Source organism: Pristis pectinata, chromosome 6 (genome assembly GCF_009764475.1).
Source record: "Pristis pectinata isolate sPriPec2 chromosome 6, sPriPec2.1.pri, whole genome shotgun sequence".
NCBI classification, from domain to species: Eukaryota; Metazoa; Chordata; class Chondrichthyes; order Rhinopristiformes; family Pristidae; genus Pristis; species Pristis pectinata.
Genome location: NC_067410.1, coordinates 88,908,589 through 88,929,929, shown reverse-complemented (window position 1 = coordinate 88,929,929; position 21,341 = coordinate 88,908,589). Strand labels below are relative to the sequence as shown.

Sequence of the window (21,341 nt, the reverse complement as noted above, 5' to 3'; positions counted from 1 at the left end):
AAACATTGAGCAAAGTTATTAAGCTTTTACTAGCATGACAATTTTGAAGAAGTTTGAGGGGTGATAAAGAGATTGCATTACAAGTATCAGATCTGTGTTAGATATTTACTCAGGTTCATCAAACCATTGTCTAAAAGTTGAATTCCTAGGACTTATGATCTTTACTGCCTAATATCTGGTTATGTAAAAAACTGAGAGAATGGGAGTCATTACAATATTATGTTACATTGTTACATTAACTAAATACTATAAACTTTCATGCAGCCTATATGTTTCTCCAATCTTTCAAAAGATAGATTGATGAATATTTTAGTGAGAATAGACTAGTTATTATTTATTATTTTTTGTTTGAAAAATAAATGTGAACAGATAATAAAGAAACAAAAGACTGCAGATGCTGGAATCTAGATGAAAAACATGATGATACTGGAGGAACTCAGCAGGCCAGGCAGCATCCGTGGAGAAAAGCAGGCAGTCAATGTTTTGGGTCAGGATCTTCTTCAGGACTGAAGAGAGGAAAAGGGGAAGCCCAATAAATAGGAGGGAAAAGCAGAGCAGTGATAGGTGGATAAAAGAGGGGAGGTGGGGGTGGGCACAAGGTGGTGATAGGTAAATGCAAGTAAGAGATAGTGATAGGCAGGTGCGGGGGAGAAGGGGAGAGGAGATCCACCGGGGGATGGGTCAAAGGTAAGGAGAAAAAGGAAAAAAGGTAGAAAAAAAGAGGCTAGGAAAGGGAAGAAGAGAAGAAGCAAGGTTGGGGAGGGGGGGGGGGAAGGGGTGGTATGTGACCATTTCGCAGAACACCTGCGCTCTGTCTGCAACCGCGATCTACATCTCCCTGTTGCCAGTCACTTCAACTCCTCCTCCCACACTATGTCCAGTCCTCGGCCTCCTCCAATGCCAGGAGAATTCCAAGCGCAAACTGGAGGAATAGCACCTCATTTTCCGTCTTGGAACCTTGTAGCCTAAGGGCATGAACACTGAATTCTCCCACTTCAAGTAATATCCACCCTTTTCCCCACAAACCACCCCCCCCCACCTTGCTTCTTCTCTCCTTCCCTTTCCTAGCCTCTTTTTTCTACCTTTTTTGTTCCTTTCCCTCCTTACCTTTGACCCATCCCCAGGTGGATCTGCTCTTCCCTCCTCCCCCACACCTGCCTATCACTATCTCTTACCTACATCTACCTATCACCACCTTGTGCCCACCCCGCTTCCCCCCTTTTATCCACCTATCATTGCTCTGTTTTTTTCCCTCCTACATATTGGGCTTCCCCTTTCCCTCTCTTCAATCCTGAAGAAAGATCCTGACCCAAAACATTGACTGCCTGGTTTTCTCCACGGATGCTGCCTGGCCTGCTGAGTTCCTCCAGCATCATAGTGTTTTTCATTTGAACAGATAATATTTGGTGTGCATTCTCCTTTTTATCAAGGCACTCCCACAATGAGGAAAATTGAGACCAAGCTGCACAAAGAAGTATTAAGATAGATCATCAAAAGTATGATCAAGGGGGAGGTTAATATTGTGCACCATTTTTTTAAACTCATATCTATCAAAACTGGTCAGTTGTAAGATGAGAGTTCCTCACTCTCTGAGTCTGACCTCCTGACCAGATCTTGAACTTGTGGGTACTTTGAGGTGAACAGGATTTTGCATGTTTGACCTCTAATTCTCTACACCATTCCACAACCAGGATTTGCACAATCAGGCTGCCTACCAAACCTATTACCACCCTCCCAGATGCATTTTTACCCCACAGGCCTTGCTGCTAGGTTCACATGAATGAAGTGACTGTATCACTCAGTATTAATAAATCTCAGAATATCAAAAATTTTTGCTTAAAAAACTGGATAGATTCTTTAACTGGACCTAATTTTTTCTGTGTTGAATCCTAATCTGTATCTCCAGATACTGGTGTTAACTAGTTCAGCTCAATGCAGATTAAATGCTTAATCCTTATTAGAAAAGTCCTCCTATGTTAGCGTTAGGGATCCTGAAACATGGCATATCATACTTTGTACAAAAATGGAGACTGCTGGAAATATTCAGTAGGTCAGACCACATCCATGGAGAGAGAAACAGAGTTAACTTTTCAGGAGGAAGAACTTTCATCAGAAAATAGATCTTATAAAGCATTTGGAAAATTGCAAACACAAATGGCTAGGAAAGAGGAGTATTTAGAAACAAAGCATTTGCATAGCTTATAGAAAGGTTTCTTCACTGTAGTCCAAATGTGGCAGAGTCATTTATAAGTACCTCATCAATAGGACCATTATTTTGCTACACCTGGTTCACTTGAAACTTTTTCTTATATCTTTTAATTTATCAGTATACAATAACAATGAGAGTCCTATCCAATGAGTATTTTTTTAAATTACAAAGTGGTGCTGCTAGGAAAGTTCATTATCACGTTATGGCTGTTACACCATACCTTGGGTCCGAAGGCAGAGGTTCATGAACAGTGCAACAGAATATTCCAAAGTGTAATCCGACAAGGAATCAGAATCCTCTAGAACTCTTGTCAGCCAGAAAATAATGTCATCCCTAATCATAGCTGATTGCAGTTTTCGTCTTAAAAGAAAAACATTTTTATAGCAATATTGTAAAAATTTAGAGGAACATCTCAGTTGCAAAATTTGTTTTTTCACAGGGATACCAGAAAACAACCAACAAAGATATGAAACACTACAACAGCTTTATTCCTTATTGCACCTCTAGGTAATTTACCTGGTTCAAAAAAAAATCCAGCAGCACTTAATGTCTTACAAATAAATATGATCCAAATGCTAAGGAAATTCCAATTCTGGCTTCTTGATCATCACCAATTTTAATCGTCAAACCATTGGGAGCCTGCTTTCAGCTGCCAAGGGACCAGACTCTGAATTTCCTCACTAAACCTTTCAACCATACTCACTTTCAACCAACGTCATTTAAAACCTGACTTTGACCACAATTTAGCTCATCCATTGTAATACAGGCGACCGCATTTGTGTTCCAAGAAAATGGGCCATATCATGATTTTTCTTAATACCTTTACCTCTTCAATCTGCTATATTGCACTATTTTAATGAACATTGTTACTACCTGAGGCTAAGTTTCTGCAGAGCTCCTAATACATTTTCTCTAGTTATGGAATCCTCCTCCTCAGTCTCCAGTGTTTCCTCAAGTATCTTCAATAATGCCATGTTCTGAGCCAAATAGGTTCGGCCTGAGAGACAAAAGATAAAATTAAAGAGAACTGGTCAATAATGTCACTAAAAATTAATGCTTTGGTTGTACAAGAGTAAAAACAAAAACATGTAAGCAAGAAAAAATTTCAACATTCAAGTAAAATTTTGTATAAATAAAGACTTACCATGTGACAGTGAAGCAAAACCATTGATTAGTCGTGCTGTATACTGTCGGACAATTTCACTCTTTGAATTTAATAAATTTATTAGACTTCTCTGCAAAAAGGAAAACATTTGTCTTCAATATCTTACTGAAAGTAAGTTTGAAACAATATTCGAGTCATATATTTTTCAAAACATAGATATTAAAGAACATGCGCCAGTCTACATTGGAGGATCAGTGGTGGAGAGAGTCAGCAGCTTTAAATTTCTGGGCGTTAACATATTGGATGACCTATCCTGGGCCCAGCACATAGATGCAATCATAAGGAAAGCGTGCCAGCGTCTTTACTTTCTTAGAAGGTCAAGGAGGTTCAACTCGTTACCAATCACTCTAACAAACTTTTACAGATGTACTGTTCAAAAATATCCTGACTGGTTGCATCATAGTCTGGTACAGAAAATCAAATGCACAGGAATGTAAGAAGCAGCAGAAAGTAGTGGACTCTGCCCAATACATCACAGGCACATCCCACCCCACCATTGGTAGTATCTACAGGTGGTGCTGCCTCAAAGAGGCAACATCCATCATATAAGATCCCCACCATCCAAGCCATGCCATCTTCTCACAGCTACCATTGGACAGGAGGTACAGAAGCCTTAAGTCCCACACCACCAGGTTCAAGAACAGCTCCTTCCCTTCAACCATTCAGTTCTTGAACCAACCGGCAAAACCCATCACTACAGTTTAGCAACATTATGACCACTTTGATCACTTTACACTAAAATAGACTTTGTTTTTTTTCTTTTCTAATTGTGTTCTTTTTTGTAAAAATTGTGTATAATTTATGTTTTTCCTGCGAATGCTGCTTATATGATTCTATGTGCTTGTGTTGCTGCTGCAAGTAAGTTTTTCATTGCACCATACATGCACTTGGGCAAATGACAATAAAATCGACTTTGACTTTGAAACCTCATCACTGATCATCTTAGTCATACAACATGGAAACTGTTCCATCAGCCCAGTGAATCCACACTGATCATTAAGTATTTATTTTACACTAATCCAGCACTAATCCCATTTTATTCTCCCATCATTCTCATCAACCCCTGTTACGGACTCAGTGAAAGTCCCTTTAAGATAGAGAGTGTGTGTGTATGTGTGTGTGGGGCATGCTTACGTCAATAGAAGATAAAGGATGTAATGACGTGGTTGAAGAAGCAGAAGAAGAAGAGGAAAGAGGGAGAGAGAGAGAGAGAAGGGAGAGAGACACCAGCCTGCTTGTTTTCTCTATCGATGGATGAGAAACAGTAACTGTGTTTGCCACTGAAATCCATGTATGGAAGTTGGAAGTAATCCAGTGGAGTTCACTTTGTTGCTGACCTGTAGAAGGAAACAGGTATTTGTGTGTGGACGACCACGATTCGGATGCTTTTCGGGGTGAGGAAGTCACTACCGAGTAAACACTGAAGTGTTGCTTGGGTTCCATCGTGGAACATTTGGATTTCATAATTACTCTCCCTATGTTCTCTACATCTACGTCTTATCTTCAGACAACGGTGGTTGTTGAAGAAACCCTTGCTCATGTTTCACCTTATGGCTTGCGGAACTGAACTTTAAGAACCATTCCGGAACTTGGAGTTTGGGACTTTGTCACACACACACACAAAGAGTTTAGTTTTGGGGTTAACGTTCAAAGTTTAACATTTTTGAATTCTAACATACTAACATTTTTACTTTTATTTTATGTATTATCATAAGTAGTGATTAATAAAATAGTTTTTAACACTGAATCATGCTCAGTGTGTTTCTTTTGTTGCTGGTTCGTGACAAAATTGGGGGCTCGTCCGGGACTTGAAGCCGGGACCTCTCGCACCCCAAGCGAGAATCATACCCCTAGACCAATTCCCCTGTGACCCCTCAACCAGTCAGTGGCCAATTAACCAAATTGCACATCTTTGGGGTGTGGGAAGAAACCCCATGCAAACTCCCCAGGAAAAACATGCAAACACCACAGCTTTGGCTATTAACACAACAATTTTTATACTGGGACAACTAAAATGTAAATATAAATTCTGTAGGCAGATGCTGGTGGTTCTGGATAGAACTGCTGCGCAAAAGACCGCCATGGAGGTGAGAGAAAACATAGGGAAGGGTGGGATGCAGTGACTTTTTTATGTGTGTGAGCACCCACCCATGTGATTGCCCTGACTTTCAGTCCCATGCCATGACGTAACTGGCAAGGTGTGGGCTGTTCAGTGATGTGCATAGTATAAACAAAAAGCTGCAATTAGTGATAAGGTTTCAAATAACTGGCGCATTGTAAACAAAAATTGGGATTCAGCTATTTGAGCTGCAGGAAGTCTGGTGACTCTATGTACAGTATGTCAAACATAGAAGTCTGGGACTGGACCACATGCTAGCTTATTCCAAGTGCAAGATCCAAGGCCTCCAATGAACATTGTAGTGCAAAGGACTAGCGAAAATAACAATGAGTTCAGAAATATGGAGTTGCTGAGTTAAACTTAAAAACTTAGGTCATTGTCAGTGATTACCTTTTTTTTTCACAGGGAGCAATGTTTTGCAATCTTCCCAAGAATAATCTTCAGAAATAAGTGAACTGAACAGAACAGGTATAATGAATTTTTCTTGCTATACAAAACCACAAAACATTATGCTTTGTTTAATTGAGGTGGTAAATGATTCTCTGATGTCATAATTAGGAACTGAAAATACCCCTGGCCCGACATAGCTAGTATTATATGTGTAGGTACAGTGATCATTCCCCCTTCCATTACTTCCACACTCAACAAATTTTAAATACTTGTAAACTTTTAAAACTTTGTTATAATTCAGCTTTTACTTTAATCTTAATTTTATACACCTATCTTTGTGTGGGAGTTGCATGAAATCTTTAGTCTGTTAAAAATAAGGCTTTCCACTTCCTGGTTTTCTGTGTATAACAATTTTTCAATGTGACGGACTACTCATCCACTTGTGCTTAACACCAGAGATCTCCTTGAACTGATAGCTGACAGTGACAATCATGGGGTAGGGCAAAATCCATACCAAAGAATTTTCCATGTTTGGTATAATGTTGAAGTCAGAGGTGAGCACCATTGCTTTGCAGCTGATTACAAAATTTCAGGCATTCAGATTGTAATACATAAATAGTTAAAGGGTGACACAACAGGTAAAATGATTCAGGAAGAAAAACTGAAATAAAGGTACAATCCAACTGGTATAAGATCCAAACTGGTATAAGACAGCAAACTGCCTTCCCTTTCCCTCCCCTCCCCTCCAAGCCATCAGCAATCAGTTCAGTGACCCAAGGGCCGCAAAAACCTCAGTAAAGGTAAATGTAGGAAGAAAAAATAAAATCAATAAAAGATAAAGCTCTTCTGGAACTATGGCTACCTTCCAGCTCAGGAAGCATGAATAAGCAACACTCACAATTCCTGTAAGATCCATTTTGTATATCGGTGAGAAAGAGGGCTGAATATACCACGGCATTTGAAGTTTTGAAATGAATACTTGGTAACAATAAAAACTGAGGTTAATTGTCAGGTATATTACTACCTTTAGCTATTTGAATCTCCAAGGACTAAAAAAAGTAATTTGTACAATACAGTTCCACGAGTAAACTGGCTAGATTTTTACAACAATCATGATCACCTTATAATAGCAAGTTTTCATTTTCAGATTAGCATTTTGTAAAACTGAATTTAAATTCTTAAACTATTATGGGGGATCTGAATTCACACTCTGGATTATAAATCCAGGCATTTGGATTACTAGTCTGGTAATATAACTGAACTACCGTTCCTTGAATCACCTTTTCAATGTAAACCCACCAAAAATAGAATAAACATTTCAACGTTATGTATAGGGACATCGAAAACTATAGAAATATCTGCTTTGCTGAGCTACAGCTATTACCTATCAGAATCGTAAAAGCTATTCATGCAGTTGAACTGGCGAGTAACAATTAATCCAGGCACTCTGTGCATGCATTGCGTCCAACAATAAAGAAACACAAACATAACCTAACTAAAGAATCTTAAATTTTGTGTAACAAAATTTCTCCATGGCAAATACTTCTCTACTACAAGCTGAGTGTTCCATTCTTTCATAAGGCCTTTATGGAAGTACATGACCATCCAAAGAGATAGCTGACCTTTAAGTACCAAATTACAGAGTCATAGACTGATACAGCACGGAAACAGGGACTTCACCCCACTGAGTCTGTGCTGACCATCAAACTTGTACTTTTGCATTAATCCCATGCTAACCCATTTTATTCTGCCCAGATTCACTTGTCTACACACTTAGGGGCAACTTACAGTGGCCAATTAACTACAAACCCACATATTTTTGGGATGTGGAAGAAAACTTGAGCACTTGAAGAAGTCCACGTTGTCTTAGGGAGAAGGTGCAAACTCCATACAGACAGCACAGGAGGTCAGGATCAAACCTGAATGACTGGAGCTGTGAGGGAGCAGCTCTACCACTTTGCCGTCTATGCACCGATAATATCCTGATCTCACACTTCTTCATAACTGAATTGGAATTGGGTAACCCATTATTAAAAATAGTTGGATTTGAAACTAGGACTAAAAGAAAAATGAATTCTTTATTAAAACAGTGCAAGTAAGCTTTGTATTTTTATTCATCTCCTTTCACCAAAAACACATACTCTGAACTAATTTTTCACTCATAATGAACTAGGTAGCTAAAACAGGAGAGTTATTTTTAAATTGATTTGGTGCCATCTGCAACATTAATATATTTCCAATTCCCCTTGCAGTGACACAAGAGATGGGTTGCTGGAAATGAGAAAAGACAAAGCAATTTAGATGCACTATATGAACTGGCAGCACTGTATTCCCACAGTCAAAATAGTTTTGATTCAAAAGACATCTGTTCGATTCAACAGGCTGAGGGGAAACTGATAGAGAGAGGCATAGACAGAGTCTTTATCCCAGGGTGGAGATGTCAAATAATGGAGAGGTAAAAAGGGGAAAATTTGAAGCAGAAGTGCGAGGCAAGTGTTTTTATTTTTAAAACCACACACACACACACACACACACACACACACACACACACACACACACACACACACACACACACACACACACACACACACACACACACACACACACACACACACACACACACACACACACACACACACACACAGTGGTAGGTGTCTGGAATGGACTGCCAGGGCAGGTGGTAGAAGCAACCATAAAAGACACCTAGACATGAACAACAGGGATTAGAGGGACCAGGTACAGGCAGATGGGATTAGTTAGATCAACATCATGGTCTACAAATACACTGTTGCCCAAAAGGCCTGTTCCTGTGCTGTACTGTTCCATTTTTTAAAGTTAAAATCAGCTAACCTGGTTCTTTTTGTGACATTCCAGCAGATCATTGCTGATATAAGCCTGAAGGACTGTATCTCTTTGTTCTCCAGGTTGAGATCGTGTCAGTCTCTACAAGAGAAAAAGAAAATATCATAGTGATTTCTAATACAGTATCAAATCAATTAATAAAACTTAATATCCTTTAATCTATCAGAATACCAGTTACATCACTTTAGCTTTCCAATTCACTTTCAAATTGATAAGAAATGTACATTTAAAATTGCCAGTAAATAAATCAAGTAAAAGCCTCTGTAGAATATCAATGAATTGATGAATTTAGATTTTAGTTATGATAAAAACTAGATCAATCACATGCTTTGCAAATATAAGTGGCCAACTATTCATATAAATTGGGTCTTCTCTGCAACCTCTTTTGCTTTTATGTAGACATATATAAAATTGTAAGAGGCAGAGATAGGGCAGATAGTAAGAATCTTTTCCACATGGTTAGGGTATCAAAAGAGTGCATACATTTAATATGAGAGGAAGGAATTTTTAATAGGATTTGAGGGGAAAGTTTTCTGTTTACACGGAGTGGTTGATATCTGGAACTTGCTGCCACAGGACGTGGTGGAACCTGTGCTCTCTTTAAACTTACCTGGGTCATTGCAAAATTTATTATAGTACTAAACATCTAAAAAAAAGTGAATTGGAAGTATGCTGGTAGAAATAGCATCCAATAATCATGACATTCTGCCTGTCCAGTACCACCAAAGTCCCAAGTGTGCCTGATTATCAGAGTTTTACTGCAACAGGAAACAGAGTAGCAGTGATAGGTAGAATTGGTCAGGGTCAATAGTAGGACCACTACCTTGTTAATAAATATTAAAGATTTGGACTTGAGTACACAGGGCACAAGTTTCAAATTTTCAGATAACACAAAACTTCAAGGGATAGTGAAATGTGAGTGGGAGAGCAATAGATTTCAAGGAGATATAGACAGGTAGGTGAGGGAGCGGAAAGACGGTGGATGAAATGCTGAGATATATGAAGTGTTACATTTTGATGGAATGAATGAAAAGAGGCAATATAAACTTGAGGGTATAACTGTTAAAAAAAAACAAGAGCAGAGGGTATACATATGCTGTTCTTTGAACGTGGCTGAACAAATTGAGAAAGTTGTTAAAAAAAAAAGTCAATGGGGTCCTGCGCATTGTAGAGGCGTAGTATAAAAGAGCAAGGAAGTCATAATGACTCTTGATAAAACAGCTTTGTGTCCATTTCTGGACTTCATACTTTGGAAAGATGTAAAGTTTTTGGGGCATGTGCAGAAGGAATTTACTAAGACGAATCCAGGACTGGGGTTCTTTAGTTACGTGGATAGAGTGGAGAAGCTGTAGCTGTTCTCCTTGGAAATGAGGAAGTTGTGAGAGGATCTGATCAAGGTATCTAAAATGATAAAATCAGGCAAAATAGACAGAAACAGTTCCATTAGCAGGGGGATGAAGAAAGAGGGGAGACAGAACTAAGGTGATTGATAGAGGAACCAGAAGTGACATGAGCAAAGCTTTTTTTAAATACATAGTGAGAGGTTTGTGCCTGAAAAACACTGCATTATTGAGAGAGGTTTATTTATAGCATTCAGAAAGGAGCTGGAGAAGTATCTGAACTGAGCCAGTAAAAAAATCTGCAGAGAGGAGTGAGACTAGCTGGATTGCTCTTACACAGATCTGATACAAACTCAATATGCCAGTTCTATGTAAGAGCAATCCAGCTAGCCTTCTCCGCTGTAACTATCTGCAATACTGTACTTCATCACATCATACCCCTCAATATCTCAGTGGGTAATATGATGTGGTGTACATGCCTTTAAAAAGCCAGACAGTACTCTCAGCCCCACAGGGAGAAGATATTACAGAGCTGCAATCAAACGTCAAATCACCAGTGAGATTAAAAAAAGATGCCAGAAAATTGGGATGGAAACCAAAAATTTTCTAGCAATACATCTAAAAAAGGAAAATTATGGAGCATAACCTACAAGAAGGTAGGCACAAAATTAAATCTCAGCAATTTTTCAGAACTTTAAACGATCGTATGTATTGGACCTGATTATCTACATTCACTATGTACAGTACAAGCGTGAAAACAATCCATCATTACACAGGCTTCAAACAGCAAAAGCATCAAAAATAAGTGAAACTACAAGATATAACTAACATTTCACACATACCCAACGGAGTGCTTGCAGAAGAAGTGCCTTAAGTCGATCATTTCCACAAACTAAATCATTCTTCAACTTTTCATAATCAAGAGATGCTAATAAAGGTACATCATTAGAATTCCTAAAGAATTCAAACATTCATTAGAAACAACATTATTATTTTGATAAAATAGAACATAAAATTTATTAAACATGAGTAAATGAAAATGGTTCCATTTTAATGGTAATTTGCAAGGGTGAGTTGTTAATTAAAAATGAGTAAGAAAACAAGACAATCACATAAGTTTTTTCTCCCCCAAAGTTAACTTTCACAAAGCAGTAAAAATACCAAAAGTGATAATCTCTTTGAACAATTTCATCAGAAGTATCAGTTGCTTTTGTACTTCTTAGTTGAGAATATACAAGAAATGATATATATATAACATAGCACATGATATTTGAAAACATTAAATTTGTCCACAAAATTAATGTTGAGAAATTGTTTTTGGAAGGTCCTCTCTGATAGGCCTATCTTTTTACTGAAACCTGAGATAGAAGCTCTGCCTAAGCCTGGGTGCTGCAATTTTCTGGCTATGCATGTCTGTGAGAGAAATAGAGATGCAATATAATGGGCTAGAAAATATTTCTCATACTCAAAAAAAATGTTATTTTGTTTAAAATCAGCTTAACCGGCAAAAGAGCAATTACGGGCACCTATCTGCGTCTTAGCAAAGGAAATTTGTCTCTTTGCTTCTCGTCAGAGTCTTCATTCCCCTGTGAGTGCTTTATTGTTGGCATGAAACTGTTGAAATGACATCAACCGTAACACAAAATTTATCTGCAATGAAATTTTCAGTCTCAGTAGTCTGAAAACATTTCCCCACAGAACCACAGTTTTACTTATCCTCCTTTGACTGAAACCATGCTTTTTAGTAGCAATGCTCAAACTGCAATATTTGACCTCACCAAGATCTGTAATTTCTTGTAACTTCAAATATAGCCTCACAGGTGTTGATTGCTTTGCCTATGAATGTCAAGGCCATGGTGATTGTCTGCCTCAAGATCATTCAACTATCACTTCACTGCAGTACAGTGGGAGCACTTTACTGCAAACATTTAGATGATAAGTTAAATCAAGGCTTTGTATACTTTCAGATGATTGAAAAAGATTCCATAGTACGATGTGAAGAAAAGAAGAAGGGTTCTCCTGGTTTGCTGGCCAACATTTATTTCTTAACCAACATCAATAGAACAGATAATCCATTCATTTATTTTATTCATTAGTGAGACAAAATATCTGTTATATTTCTACAGTGACTGCGATTTCTACAGTTATTTCAGTGAGATTTATGTACTTAATTTCTCATCTGAAAACTACAATACCCAGGTGGTAACAAATGGGAGACTTGCTTTTAAAAATTTCTCATATTGCAAATGTATTTAAATATTCAAAATATTGTTAATCCAGCCAGAAATTTTACAAACAACTGTGAGGCACAATTAGTGAGAAAAACAAATAAAGTTAACATTTTCTGTTCTTTTTACATTACATATTTCATTAAATAAAAATACTGAATTAATGCTGTATGGGGGGTTTTCTGTTGTTCAGGGACAAATACTTGTTTTGCATTTAGGAATCAAACTTCACAGACCTCTTTTTACTGCAGATATTATGGCAAAAATCAGTTAACCAGCCAAGACTAGGCTGCATAATGCTGCATTAAGTAGCTCCAGCAAACATTTCACTCATGTTCCCTATCAAAGACTATTCCTTTAAGTGACTCCTTACCTAGTAACATGGAGATTGTAAAGAAGCAATAATAATTAAAATTTGGTAATTCAATTGGCACTAGTCTGCTAGTCTTTTGAAAATAGTCTTATTAAAATGAAAGGAGAATTCAGTTAGTTAAAGTAAGCAAACAGCTTGCATAAACTTTGTCACTATTTGCTGAGAATAAAAAAAGGGGAGATCTGACTGAGATGTGCAAATGGTTCAAAGGATTTAATAAAGTCCTGCAAAATGATTTTCCCTAAAAGGTGCTATCAAGTGTAAAGATCTTAACATTGCACCACTTAGGAAGAAAATCAGGGGAGTAGGAATCAATAATTCACTCCTGGCTGTGGATGCTTGGATCGATGAAGTTTTCAAGACAGGGAAAAGTCAATTTTCAGGAGTCTACCCGATATGTTAATTCAGTTTCTGTCTCCATAGATGTTCTATGATCTGTAGATTATTTCCAGTTTTTATTTGATTTCGATCATCTGCAGTATGTTACTTTTACAGATCTTGGTTAGCTAACAGAATAAAAATATATGGAACTAAGGCAGACAAATGGAGTTATGGCTCAGATCAATCATAATCTGAGTGGTGCAACAAACTCAGGTGGCCTGCTTCTACTCTTACTTAAAGTATTTAGCTTGGTCTCTGGAATCTGCAATTTAAAGCACCAGCTGTTCCCAGAAGCATCTATGATTATCAGCTTTGGTTCAGTCTCAGCCATTAATCTGCAAGTCATGGATTTGTGCCATACTTCAGATGCTGGAGCACATAACTTAAACTAACTTTTCAAAATAGTACTGATGGTGTGCTTCACTGCTGGAATGCAAACTTTGAAATTAAATATTGAAATAAAGGCTCCCTATGCCTTTAAGTGTAGGCAAAGGGTCCCACAGAACTTTGTGAAGAAAATCTGAAAGGTTCTCCAAGTTTGCTGTCCAACATTTGTCTCTTAACCATCACATCTCCATTGACCTTTTGCTCATAGTGAAACCTTGCTTTGCACAAAATACTTGTTACATTTCTACCATGACTAAGACTTCTGCAGTTACTTCTGTGAAAAAGGTTTACAAATGCAGCATTGATCGTGAAATGTTTTCAGATGCCTAGAAGTTATGGAAGATACCACTATAGAACATAGAACAGTACAGCACAGGAACAGGCCCTACAGACCACAATATCTGTGCCAAAAATGATGCAGAATTAAATTAATTGTCTTCTGCCTGTACATGATCCATATCTCTCCATTCCCTACATATTCATGTGTCTAACAGCCCCTTAAATACCACTATCATATCTGCTTCCTCCACATCCCCTGGCAGCCCATTCCAGGCCCTTACCATTCTCTACGTAAAAAACTTGCCCCGCACATCTCCTTTGAACTTGCCCCCTCTCACCTTAAATGCATCTCCTCTAGTACTTGATGTTTCTTCCCTAGGAAAAAGATTCTGTCTGTCTACCCTATCGATGTCTCTCATAACCTTATAAATTTCTGTCAGGTCTCCACTCAGCTTCCAACGCTCCACAGAAAGCAACCCAAGACTTGGATCCTAAGATCTCTCAGTACATCAATAGTGTTAAAGGTCCTGCCATTAACTGTATGCTTTCCCTTTTAATTAGACCTCCCCAAAGTGTAATGCCTCAAACTTGCTTGGATTAAACTTCATCTGCCAGTTCTCTGCCCATAAAATATAGAACGGTATAGCACAGGATGATGTTGTGCCAAACTAATTAAACTAATAATAAAATGCCCAACTAAAGTAATCCCTTCTGTCTCCACAATGTCCATATCCCTCCATTCTCTGCACATTAATGTGCCTATCTAAGAGTCTCTTGAATTCTATCATATTTGTCTCCACCACCACCCCTGGCAGCGCATTCCAGGCACCCACCACTCTCTGTATAAAAAACCTGCCCCACACATCTCCTTTGAGTTTATCCCCCTCACCTTAAATGCATGCCCTCTAGTATTAGACATCTCGACCCTGGGAAAAACATACCAGCTGTCTACTCTGTCTGTGGCTCTCTTAATCTTACAATCCTCTATCAGAGACCTCTATCACCTATCACGAATTAGAGGCTTGAGACCTATCAGAGGTCTCTAGCCATATCTGTAACTGATCGATATTCTGCTGTATCCTTTGACAGCCCTCTAAGCTGTCCACAACCACCATCTGTGTCATCTGCAAACTTACTAACCCACCCATCTACATTTTCACCCAAGTCACTTAAATATATCACAAACAGCAGAGGCCCCAGCACTGATACCTGTGGAACACCACTGATCATGGACCTCCAGCCAGAATAACACCCTTCCACCACAACCCTCTGTCTTCTATGGTCAATGAGTCCAAACTATCAAGTCACTGTGGATCCCATGCATCTTAACCTTCTGGATGAGCCTACCATGAGGGACCTTGTCAAATGCCTTACTAAAATCCATGCAGACAACATCCACTGTCCTTCCCTCATCAATCACCTTTGCCACCTCCTCAAAAAACTCAATCAAGTTTGTAAGACATGACCTACCCTGCACAAAGCCATGCTGACTGCCCCCAATCAGACCATGCTTCTCCAAATGCTATCTTCTCCGATACCTTCCCTGCCACCGATGTGAGGCCCACCGGCCTATAATTTCCTGGATTATCTCTATTTCCCTTCTTGAAGAAAGGAACAACATTGGCTCTTTCCAGTCTTCTGAGACCTCGCCTTTTACTAGTGAGGGTACAAGAATCTTTGTCAAGGTTGCAGCAATCTCCTCTCTTGCCTCTTTGAAAAACCTGGGATATATCCCATCAGGCCCTGGGACGTATCCACCTTGATGCTCTTCAAAAGACCCAGCACTATGTCCTTCCTGGTCTCAAAATGCCCAGCACATTAGCATGCCCCACACTCTCACTATCCTCTATAAAAATACAATACAGTTAAATAAATGTAATACAGTTGTGGTCACATTAGTTCATCAATCCACTCACTCTGAGACCTCTCCACCTCTTATACTGTTCCAATGAAGCTTGAGGAACAGTATCTGATCTTCCGAACAGGCATATTACTGCCCTCAGGACTTACCTATGAACTCAACAATTTTAGTAGGTGGTTTGTAGCAGAAGTGGACAGTATTGATAAAAAAAATCATCAAGCTGCAATGTTAACTGTTTTTCTCTCCCCATTGAATGATTTGCTGGGTAGGTGGGGGGGGGGGGGGGGGGGGGGGGGGGGGGGGCCTCAACAGATTGGAAAAGTATGTATAAAGTAAAAGGGAAGGAAGGTGCAGGAGAGGTTACTGAAGTCTCCAGAATAAAAAAGTAAGACAGAAAGTTTAGAAAGGGATAAGAATTTAACTTTAGGCAACATGGAGACAAACTTGAGAAGAAGGATGGTGAATACAGGTGTTGTATTTGAATGCATGCAGTATACAAAATAAGGTAGATGAGCTCATAGCGCAGTGAGAAATTGGCAGGTATGATGTTGTGGGCATCACAGAGTGGTGGTTGAAAGAAGATCACAGCTGGAAGATAAACATCAAAGGATGCACATCCTATCGAAAAGACAGGCAAGTGGGCAGAGGGGCCAGACTTGAAGGGCCAAGTAGTCTAATTCTGCTCCTATGTCTTATGGTATTTCCAGCAACCTCTTCTATTTCAGATTATCAGTAGTGTTTTGTAACTCGAAGTTGCAGCTTTTTTCCTCTCTCTCCTCTGTTCTTATTCATCTCCTTCTAATTACATCTCATCCAGACAGATCAGCAGCAATTAACAAGCTTTCACCACCCTCCTCTCAACTGGCATCACCAGTAATTGTGTCATTCTTCTCTCTAGGGTCTCCATACCACCATGTTCTCTCCACTCCTTTCCCTTCTCTGCAATGGAAAACTTAATTGATTTATAACTTTTTCTAATACTAATGAAAGGTTATTGACTAGAAATGTGAATCACAAAGTAAAAAAATGGAAGATACTGGAAATCTGAAACAAAAACAGAACATGCTGGATATATACAGCATGCCGGGCATGAATTACCATTTCCGGTGCATGACTGACAACCTTTTGATTCTGGGGCAAAAAAACTCCTTCAGAAATTCTTTCACGAACAACTTTCAGAAGAAAAGGAAGAATAAAGGTCTTAAAATTCTCGTGCACCTGAATGGTTTTTGCAGTGATGCATCAATGACTGCTTGTGACCTGGCACTGCAAATTTCAGTGAACTGGATGCTACTGAATGCACACTGCACTTTTTTGTTGTTGAAAGTGTGTTACCTGGACTGAGGCTGGGTCCAGGAAAGGGAGTATGGGTGGTTCACAGCAGAGAGAGAGCTGACAGTTAAGGATCAGTGCCAGGAGTTCCAGTAGGCAGCTAGGTAAATAGCCTGGAGGTGGAACAAGGGTCTGCCAAAGAGATTAGAACTGGAAGTGGTCTAAGAGAGGGTCATTGAGAAAGACTGTGGTTTGGAAGGGGGAGATTTGACAGAAAGACTTGACCAGGAGTGGCTGGTTTTGAACACTGATCAATTAAACAGCTGAAGATCAGTGAAAAAGATCTGATATGTGGGAAGGAAGGTGGTGGGGGAGTAATGGTCAAGGTATAGAAGGGCTAAATGACTGAGAAACAGGAGATGGGTGGAGAGCATGACTGGGAGGGTTGATGGTCAGAACCCCAGAGAGCTAGAGCTGGGGGGGGGGGGGGGGGGGGGGGGGAAATCATAGGCATGGGACCTTCATAAAGTACAGCCATTGAAAAACAGCAGAAAATTGGGGGGTGCGTGCTGAACAATTACCCAGGTACAGGACTTAACTCCCTTGTGCCTCAATCTAATGCTGCATTATTAAAACCCAGTTATGCCAGGATGTGGCCAACAATGGTCACTCCAAGGAGAATTTGGTCTCATTATCCTCATAATGTGTGGAGCACTATGTGGAGAACGTCATCCCTTGTGCAATGGTGAATCACTCCAGGAAGTGCCTGATTAAATTTTTGGAGCGACGCAAAACAATCTGAAGTAATCATTATCACATTTCGCTCCAGGAAGTGAAAATGATTAAATTTCTAGGACAATGTGCTTCATGACCATAAGTAAGAAAAAGAAACTTTGAGGAGTGGATTTAAAGATAAATAAGTAACATTCTTAGCCCTTCAGTGAATACTTGAAGAATCAATTATTGGAAATAAACTGTCTTGGAAGAGAAGAATAAACTTGCACCTTGTAACTTTTGCAATGTGGTAGATAAATATACTACAAACTGCACACCCTGAGGTCCATATATTTCAGTTTCAAAGGATTTCTAAATGTTTTAACTGAATCAGTCATATTTTACAGCAATGGATGAGCAGCAAAAGAGTACTGAAATAAATGTTAAACACCACATCTCAAACCTGTTAAGAAATAAAAATAGCACCACAGTTCATGCAGTAGTACAATTTCAATTTGAAACTTTTTATCCATTTAACATTGACTTACATGGCAGGAACTATGGATGCTCTCAGCATTGATGATGCCTGTTTTGAAAGAAATTAAAGAAAATTGTTAAAATAGATTGGTTTAATTATAATTGAATCAATCGTTACATGCAGTATCAGTGGATGAACTTGTAAGAAAAATATCAGCAGATACCCAACTGCAAGACCTTTGCAGATAATAGTAATTTCTGCATTTCATTAGTGGAGCTCAATTTTTCTTGCAGAGATTACATGCACTGCACTTAATGACAAGCAAGATAAGGCATAACCAAAGCTTCATGCTAGGATCACCTATATTTTATCTGTAAGTAGCCCAGGAAAATTGGCACATCAGCATAAAATCATGTTATAAAATAGAGGAGAATTACAAGCCAAACAGCTTCATCAAAAGGGTAACAGAAAATGTTCTTGAATTTAAGAACTTGTGAGAAAGATGCATTGACATACAAATTCTGCCAGAAATTAATTTTGAATGAAATAATGTTTCCTCTTTCACATATACTGATGGAGTGAACTTAGGTAGGATTTTGTAGTAAAGAGCATTTATCCAAATTTTCTGATAGCTCCAATTGTATTCTATGATTTAAAATTACAAATCTTTTATTTGTAAGAAGTAAGATCTCCAATGTTTTGTAATTGTAGAGAAATCTGCAGAACCACTGTTCAGTGGTATTTGTTTTGATGATCACTGATACTGGGTGAATAGTACTGCTGAAGAGTGAGGACATTTACTGAAGATTAAACAATTGTAACCTTGCTTCTGCACAATGCAGAGCTCAAACTATTAATCCTATAACAAGTTCCTTATTCAATAAATCCATACCAAAACCTGCATTCTGTCAACCACTCAGCCAAATCAAGTGCTAATAAGCTTAGAGAATGACTTAATTTCAATTGGTGTTTCTAGGTTTAGGAAAAAATGAACAAGATAATGACCCTATATTTTTCTTACAGTTATTGCAACAGGAATAAGAAACTGAATGACCATTTATTAGATAGCTGTTTTAATTGTTTGTAGATGCCAAGCACAGTTGCACAACAATTCAATGCAATCCAAAGTGGGATCACATATTAGCTACTTTCAGCTACATTGTTCCAATAGTCATGTCAGCAGTTGAGTTACTGAGGACTATTGATCACTTTTACTAGATCCTACTTCATTTTAGTTAAGCTTCTCAGTACACATGGAGGATGGTTATGTAATTGTTTCTAATTTAAATTTATAATATGTTGTGTATATGGCAAGAAAAATATATAATAGACAGAAAGCAAAAAGGATAGGACAGGAACAGACATTCTGAAGTCTAGAAAGAAATTTAGAAACTCACAGATCCTTCACTGTTACAAGGACTCTTAATGTAAACATCCTTTTTTTTGGATAGATAATCGGACAACAAAATAGAAAACATTCATGTAAGTTAGAAAATTTGCAAAATAACTTCTAAATGCTATTATTAAACATATTAAAGCAAATAAAACACACAGATACAACTCTTTTGCCTCCACCAGCCACAGAACAATATGATTAAAGTGAAAAGCTATACAGTAAAAATGTTGAAGGCAAAAGGCTGATAAATGCAACAGAATTATTAAAACTGTAACTATATTGTTAAAAGTAAATTTATTTCAAAAATTTCCTCATATTAACAAGTCCAATACAACAAATGTAAATGTTACTGACACTTTATCTACCATTGTGATAATTAAGGCAACAAATGTAAGATTTGACAGTAAATTCTTAATAAATAACAAAATCATAATAGCTATAATTCTAACATCTGAAAAACAGAAACACAATTTTTAAAACAGTGAATAGAGGTAAAACTGTGCAAAACTGAGATGCTTTTGTAAAAAAATGATGATTCTATTTGAACAACAAATTTAATCTTGCAGCTATTACATACCAAGGTACTTTGCAGAAGCATCATCAACTAAAATCTGACGCCAGGCCAAATTGGAAGCTATTAGGTATTATGACCAAAAAATTGCTCAAACACATATGTTTCAATTGATGTCTTTAAATAAGAGGTGTACAGAGGAAGAAAGATTTAGAGAAGGAATTCTAGAGCTTATGGTTTTGGATATTGAAGGCAAGGAGTGAATGATGCAGTAATTAAATTCAGTGATGACAGATAGGGACGAGAAAGGTCAAGGAATCTGAAAACAAGGGCTAGAATTTTAATGACAATGCTTAACCAGCAGCTAGCATAGGTCAGCCACCTCAAAAGTGATGGGTAAATGGAACTTGGGACACAAGTAGTTTTAGATGCAGAGGGCTGAACAACAGAGTGGCAGTAGCTATGAATTTATTTAATTAGAAGTAATATAGCCTTTTGGTCCTGTCCTCTTTTGGAAAAATATTGGAAAGACATTTTTAACATTATCTCAAATGTATTGAATATTGATTTACAACCTCATCCTATCACTGCAATTTTTGGATTACCAAGGATAGAGTCTGGCCATTTATCTGCTTCTGCTAACCGTATGATTGCCTTTGCTACATTAATGGCCAAACGATCCATTTTGCTTAAATGGAAGGATCCAATACCCCCTACTACTTTTCAATGGTTTTCTCAAACTATATCATGTTTAAACTTGGAAAAAAATAGGAGTGGTACTGTTGATCCTTCGCTTAAATTTGAAGATATTTGGAGTCCATTTATTCAATATTTTCACATGATATAGATCCCCTTTCAATAACTTTCCAATTTAGAGGAACGGAGTTGACGACATAATATTGCTCTGTTTCTACTGAGAAATTTCAATCCAGTCTTTTTTTTGTTTTGTTTTTGAAATTCTTCTGTTTAGTTTGGTTTGAGATATTGTTTATAATTTCTCTTATTGATTTGGGGATTTTTTTTTCTTTCTTTTCTTTTATATATATAATAAATCTTTTTCTTTCTTTTATATTATATCCATTTACTAAGAGATCGTGGGATCTACAGATTTTTAAAATATTTTATTGTTCTTTATGATTATCTATGCCATGATTGTTCTCCTGATCTCCTTGTATTAAATGTACAAACATTGATGTTATATATTAATCTGTATTAATCTGAAAACTAATAAAAAGATTGAAAAAGAAAGAAGTAATATAGCCTTATTGAACAAAAGCATTAAACAAATATTTAGTCCAGTTCAAAATCATGTTATTCTGTACATTAAATATTTCAACAATTTCATCATAAGATAGAAATGATAGTTATTTTATTAA

At 37.8% G+C, this 21,341-nt stretch overlaps 1 protein-coding gene across 7 annotated transcripts in view; it reads right to left on the bottom strand.

Annotated features, from left to right (window-relative positions):
- The window catches only part of LOC127571518 (lisH domain-containing protein ARMC9), a 73,848-nt gene that overhangs the window by 21,683 nt on the left and 30,824 nt on the right, over nt 1-21,341 (bottom strand). For 5 of the 7 annotated variants that reach the window (XM_052017946.1, XM_052017948.1, XM_052017949.1 and 2 more), the window contains 7 exons: nt 19,456-19,494; nt 18,129-18,166; nt 10,928-11,039; nt 8,734-8,826; nt 3,354-3,444; nt 3,083-3,206; nt 2,430-2,569 (listed from right to left, as the gene is read on the bottom strand). In XM_052017946.1, the coding sequence (XP_051873906.1) occupies nt 2,430-2,569; nt 3,083-3,206; nt 3,354-3,444; nt 8,734-8,826; nt 10,928-11,039; nt 18,129-18,166; nt 19,456-19,494 (637 nt within the window). The remainder of the gene's footprint in view (nt 1-2,429; nt 2,570-3,082; nt 3,207-3,353; nt 3,445-8,733; nt 8,827-10,927; nt 11,040-18,128; nt 18,167-19,455; nt 19,495-21,341) is intronic. The other 2 variants (XM_052017952.1, XM_052017950.1) reach the window with 1 other exon arrangement.